The sequence below is a fragment of the Nestor notabilis genome, unplaced genomic scaffold (assembly GCF_000696875.1).
Source record: "Nestor notabilis isolate BGI_N333 unplaced genomic scaffold, ASM69687v1 Scaffold28544, whole genome shotgun sequence".
NCBI classification, from domain to species: domain Eukaryota; kingdom Metazoa; phylum Chordata; class Aves; order Psittaciformes; family Psittacidae; genus Nestor; species Nestor notabilis.
Genome location: NW_009927342.1, coordinates 1 through 6,527, shown reverse-complemented (window position 1 = coordinate 6,527; position 6,527 = coordinate 1). Strand labels below are relative to the sequence as shown.

The following is a 6,527-nucleotide window of genomic DNA, read 5'->3' as shown; positions in this document are numbered from 1 at the left end:
CACTGGTTGCCTCTGCAGAACAGGCAACCTGCCACTACAGAATCTGATCTGAAAATTTATCCCAACAGTAACACCAGAAGGAAGGAGGCTTCTGTATCTTGCACACTTTGGGTTTCGTATCAGGCACTTGAACTGCTGGGCAGATGCCGTTCTGAACCAAGTAAGTGAACATAGGGTTACAATGATCTTTAATCTAGGTCTAATGATGAAGCAGCAAGGTGGAGGCAGGGAGTGAGCAATCCATCTGTGCTGAGACTTGTTGATGATTTCTAAAATGCCCAAGAAGACAGCAGCAGTAACTGTTCCATAGTGTCCGTTTTCCGTGTGAGTTATGTTGCTGATAGGAGGCTTTTCTGTGTCTTGATCTAAGAAGGCATTGAGGTACCCTGTGCCTAAATCCCTGGATCCCTCAGGTCCATACTAGAGCCAAACATTGCTATCAGTTGCTCCTCATAATGTGTTATATTCCTCTTCATAATGTCCATGCAGGGTCCAAGCAACCTCTCAAATGCTTGCACATCCATGACTGCAAAGGAACAGAGGTGAAAACAAGATTGTTTGTGAAAACTCAGAACACAGACCTTGAGTCCAACCCATCTGGGTTTGAGGCTTCAGTAGAAGCCACAGAAATCCTGTTTCTGATTTCTCTCTGTACTGTTATTTGGAGAAACAAAATTGCTGAAATAGACACCTGATCTCAAGGATAAATACAGGAGGCAAAATACACACACACTGGCATGAAAAGATCACCTGAAAGCTGTGTGTGACAACCAAGCTGTAGACAAGAACCTGATGCTACTCACCCCTTCAGAGAGCACAGCCTACACCAGCAGGAAAAATAGAATCTGCTGGAAGGAAGCAGCAATGCTGCTCAGCCTTCAGCATGGAGATCTGCTCCAGCCCGTGCTCCTAGCTGCTTGTGTCTGACAACCAGATACCAACAGGCTGCTAAATTTTAAATAGCTGCTCACTCGGGCATGATTCACAGAACAAGCAAAGACCAGGAAAGGATAACTAGAAATACACAACATCTACTTACCTAAACATTTGACCTCCCCAACAGCATAGGCAGAGGCTGCTCTGGGTTTGTTGGTAACAAGTGCAAGCTCTCCAAAATACTGCCCTCTCTGACACCGGGCAATCTCCACTTCTTGGTTCACTTCTGTACTCGTCACAGTCTGGCAAACAGTAAGTTTGGATTATCTGCACTCAGTTCTGTCTTTGAACAAGGCTGCTGTTAATCCCACATATCTGAGAGATGTGCAACAGCTCGCTGGTTTAGGGCTTTTCAATTAGCAATTCCCAAGTCATGCTCTGTAGTGGTACCACCTTAAAGCACATTCAGTTAGAAGTTTGATAAGAGCAGTTTATGCCCACCCACAAGTTTTGAGATTGGAAGGTATTTACTGTGAGAGCTTTGGGAACTGCTGTTACTTTGACCTCATACAGGTTTTATCATGCACAACATGTTCCCTAAGGCTGTTTCAGACTGTACAGAGCTCCTTTCAAATGCCAACATCTAGTATGTCGCTAGAGATAACAGACCACAGGCTTAGGAAGTTGTAGTTTTCTGTTATCCTAGAAGAAAAGCTTCAAATCCACCCCTAAAGCCAGGGAGAGTATATCAGGTTAGTTTGCAGAGGAGCAGATCCAAGCAGAAGACTTTCAAACTTCAGTAAAGTGACTTCTGGCCTCTTCAGGACAGGTATGGGGACTTACATACAGCCTACATCACATAAGCGATGATGAGAAATAAAATCTTATAATAAAGTCAGGGTAGGCTTCTTCATACCACTGTATTAATCAAATCAGGGACTGACCTAAAGCCAAGCCACCCAATTTGAACTCACCTTGCTTTTAATCAAGATTTTTACTTCACCAGTTTCTACAATGTAAAAACAATCTGCTTTATCACCCTGAAAGAGGAAAAGGTAAAACAAATTACTTTTTATTTACTGTAAAAGTGTGTATAAATGGTATTAAAGCATCCGCTCTGAACTAGGCCTTGTGCAGAAATCTGCCAGAACTGACACTCAAACTCTTAACAAAAGGTGCCTCATTAGGTAATTTACCAGAGGAATCCACAGGGGAAGGAGTTTTTAGTGTATATCATTCAGTGAGAGGGGAGGCTTCAGGGAGACATAGGCTGGATAAGGAACTGATAAGGGAATTGGAACAGCTCAGCAAAACAACTGTGAAACAATGTGAGGAGAGAGAGGAATGTGACGTTAAGTCAAGTGGGCAAGAAGACTATGAATGTGATGGGAATGATGAAAACAGATGATTACAACTTGAGTACAAAACACGGGCTGGGAGGAGGTGATCAAAGATTTAAACATGGAGTTACAGAAGAAACAAGGCCTTTAGCTAAGCTTCCTGGAGATGTTGTGAACCATCCATTGCAAAGCTTTCCTTCGCTGTTGCCATCTATCACACCATGAACTAATCCACTCAGCACACTTCTGAAAGAGTACTTTAAAAGAGTTAAAAATCAACTGAGTGCGAAATACCCTCCTAATACCAGCAGGCACCAACAATTTTCAAGTGCTTCCAAGCATACTGCCCTGAACTAAAGGGTCAAATTCCAGAAAGGTAAGTAAAATGTAAAATTACCCATGAGAGAAGAGGGGTTCCTGGTATGGATGAACTGCAGTAATGTAAGAGCTATCACACCTTTTCCAAGCACAAAATTTCATCATCTTTAGCAGTGTTATTACCATCACCCAGACCTATGCAGACTATTAATCCTACTTTTAAAGGGTAATTACATCCTAGTCCTTGATTCACTTATTACAACAGATTAAAACCAACTGTGTAATTGGATCACTGATTGCATGGGTTCACAGTTCTGAGACTGATTTATAAGCTTTGATATTGCTGAGAGTTCATTTTTCTCAGGATCTTACGCAACAAGGTTTTCAACTTACTAAATCAAAGGTATTTTTTGAGAGAATAAAACTAAAGCTTCCTACATTCAGTTATCTGACATTCAGGGTAATTAAGATTAATTATTCAAGACATTATCAAGGAGTCATATTTTGTTTATAAAACGAGTTGACAGCTGTGATCACAAACCTGCAATTTCAGGTAAGCCAAGGACTTTCTTGCATTAGTTTCCACTTGAACTAGAGCACTTCTGCAACAAAGCAACCCTGAGCTAAACCTGATGCAAAATTCCATCGTTTCAGTAATAGTGCTCCAAAACGTGTCACAGCCAAGATACTCCCACAGGTTTAGCTTGAGGTTGTCCAGCTTCATGTTCCACCACTCTGAACTTCATCTATTACAGCAGACACCAGCAACCAAAGGCTGTCAACTGCAACTAGACTACCCATTGAAATACTCTTTTTAAGAGTATCAGGGAAAACAGTTCTGGTTAACCCTGACAGTTACTTAGTTAACTGAGTGGGATTCAACCAGTGAAACATTCCAAATGACTTCATTTATTTTCATCTAAGTCATACTCCTGTTGAATTCTTTGGTTTTGTTGTTTAGTCAGACCTAGGAATTAGAAGATGCCTTTACCACACACTTGTGGCTCCTTGTTTAATCTGGTTATAGATGCCTGTGAAAAGTCCAGCTGGGGTCTTTCATGGAAAATTGCAGACACATTTAATGTCAGCTTCTTAAGGCACACTCCTCTGGAAACCTTGCAAAGACCACTTAGAAAAGACAAACAGATGAGTGAAAAAAACCCAGGAGCTACAGTAATGCAATAAATTCGTAGCAAAAGATATAGTGGCCATTCCCCAGACATTCAAGAAGTGGTTAAATAAATTGGAAGTATTAAAAGAGGAAGTGCCAAGTTGGTCTAAGTAATAGGATTCTGTAAGTCAATTCCAAACAGGAAAAAAGAAGCAGAGAAAGGAAAATGGTAAAGAGAAATACAGACTTCGAGTACCTGAGAAATGATACGTTCCCCATCTTGATACACTTTCTCTCCTATAACATCCACTATCTTCATTCGCTCTGATGCCTGGAACAAAGAGGAACATTAAATATAATAATAATATATAAGAGGAACATTAAATATAATCATCTCTTGTAGTACATCTCTGGTAAACCTTGTAGCCCTAAAATGATGAGGCATTCACTAAACACACAATCAGTGTCTGAGTACTGAAAAATACAGCCCCTGCAACGATGACAGTGTCATACTGCACCACAGCTTTCAAGACTACCATGATCAATAGGGAAGAAAATTGTCTCGTGGCCCATCTGTGTGCTTTTCTTACCCCCAGAGATAATAAATAACTGACTTGGCTTGTTCAGAGCAATTGAAAAAACCAATTAGTAATTTCCTCTGAGATTCAGTTGAAATTTGAAGAAAACACTCCAAAAAGTGTCATAAGAACTAACTTCAGTGAGAAACACCAGCAACACATTTTCTAAATATTTTAGTCACCATATACTGGAATATGTGGGGGGAAATTGTGTCCCAGAACTCAATCCTAGAATGGACAGAGGAAGGGGGTATGAAAAGGATGCTGGCTCTAAATTGTAAGCAGGCACTGGAACAGGATGCCCAGCAGCAAGGGCAAGAGGTACTAATCTGACATGCAATGAAACACGCCTGAGGTACCATAAGCAGGAAGGGAGAAAGAACAGTCAAATTTATCTCCAGTGTTTCCCACAGCCCACCTCGAACACACAAAACAATTCTGTTGCTTCAGAGCAGTGTAAAAAAATGTATTAGGAAAGAAAGAAAATCCTACAGTTAGAATTCATATCTTCACAGACGATTCAATTGTAATCCATTCATTCCACAAATGCACCTTCATCTAGCCCATGTTTGAGAAAGTTAATTCTGATCCATGCATGATTCAACTGCAGTGTGTCATGCAAAAAGCCATCCAGTGCTAATGAGTTATTTTTTTATATCTTTAAGTATTTATGAGTCATTTTTGTGCTCAAAGTCACATTGATAGAACTAGTTTAAGCCAGGTACTGAGGGAGAGAGGGTGTTGTGCAATTTACCCCTTCCACAGCTATCGACATACATCCAATATATTATATTATATAGTAGGGGTTGCTATTCCCACCTAATGATACTTTGAAGTTTTGTAATCTTCTCTCAAAGAGATTAAAAGCTCTACTCAAATAATGCTGAAAAATATTCTTATGATGAGAAAACAAAGAAAAGTTAAGTTATGGTGTAGGACAGAGACAGACATAAAAGCAGTTTGGTACGGCTCCAAAAGCCCTCTGAAGATACAGGCTGACTCAACAGCTTAGAAGTGACAATTTATACATTGTTCCTAAAGTCATGCACTGAACACATCAACATGGCACCTGTCACTTTGTTCCCAGTGCTTCCCTTTAGCCCATTCTTAGTTTACCTCCTGAATACTGGTTAAGGTTAAAGCAAGACCTATCATGGCCCACATCTTCTGTCTCAAATTTAGAATCATTCACGCCTGATAAAGGGCAAATATCCCTGTGATTGTTTCACTACTTCAGCATCACACCCTCAAAGGAAACCACAGTCCCAAGTTCCAATTTTCACTTTAATACCTGCTCTCTGACATTTTACAGAAGTGTTTTGTTTGTGATTTTTTTTACCTCTTTACACAGACTGAGAATAAAATCAGCAAATTGCTAACTGTGAATAAAGGGTACGAAATCAAAGCGCACAACTTCCACCATGCAAATTAAGTTGTACAGCAAACGTGATACCAAAGCTGCTCTTAAAATATTCTTCTAAGCAAAAATAACAGATGTTTCTGATAAAGCAGAACCACGGACTGTAGAGTTAATGGTAATGCAAGAGTTTGACGCAGAGGCTTTACCTCCAAGGATTTAAGAAGGGGCACAGACTCAATAAATAATTCATAGGTCTTCCTCTTCTTTGCATTGTTTTTCAATATAATTCTTCTGAATGTCACACGATCCTGCAAGAAACAGTGGAGAAATACATTATTCCTCTTCACTGAAATGCTCCCTGTTGAACTGACAAACAGAAACAAGTATTTGCAACAAACACTGGGGTTGAGAAGCCAAGCTGTTAAGATAATACTGTATCCATCAGAGTGGTGATCTTAACAGCTCTTGTGAAAGCACTTGTTGCAGCCACAAACTGAAAACCAGGGAGCTGTAAGACCTGGCTCTTCTTACATAAGCATTTAAGAATTCTATTTTTAGTCCATCTCATACTGTTTTTTCAGAGCTGAGTTTTGGGGTTTTATTTGGCTGGTTTGTTCATACATTTCATGCTTCCACATCCAATGAAGAAGTTGCTTTCTTCTTGCTGAAGCCACTGGAAATTGACGTTTCCAACACTCATTTCTTAATGCAGCTGCAGTATTCGACTAAGCCTGAATTGGATTCTTCGCTGCTTGAGTCACAGATCTCAAAGGTAAATTGGAGATTTATTCTGGTCTCAACAGATCAGGAACAGAACATCAAACAGCAACAGGCTCGATTCACTCCTGCACCTTCCTTCCCTTCTAGGATCCAAGAGCCAGCTTTTTGCTTCCTAATTGCCAGCCTGTGTGCGGGGCTGCACCTCCAGAGCATGAGCAGCAGGT

General features: G+C 40.4%; 1 protein-coding gene across 1 annotated transcript; it reads right to left on the bottom strand.

Moving 5' to 3' along the window:
- Window positions 1-5,892, bottom strand: LOC104405340 (cAMP-dependent protein kinase type II-alpha regulatory subunit-like). Its single transcript, XM_010014020.1, has 5 exons — window positions 5,790-5,892; window positions 3,902-3,976; window positions 1,851-1,916; window positions 1,040-1,178; window positions 1-526 (listed from the first exon to the last, which is right to left on the bottom strand). Exons 2-5 carry the CDS (start codon window positions 3,962-3,964, stop codon window positions 393-395), a joined length of 402 nt encoding a protein of 133 aa, XP_010012322.1. The 5' UTR covers window positions 3,965-3,976; window positions 5,790-5,892; the 3' UTR covers window positions 1-392.
- Between the last annotated feature and the right edge of the window lie 635 nt (window positions 5,893-6,527).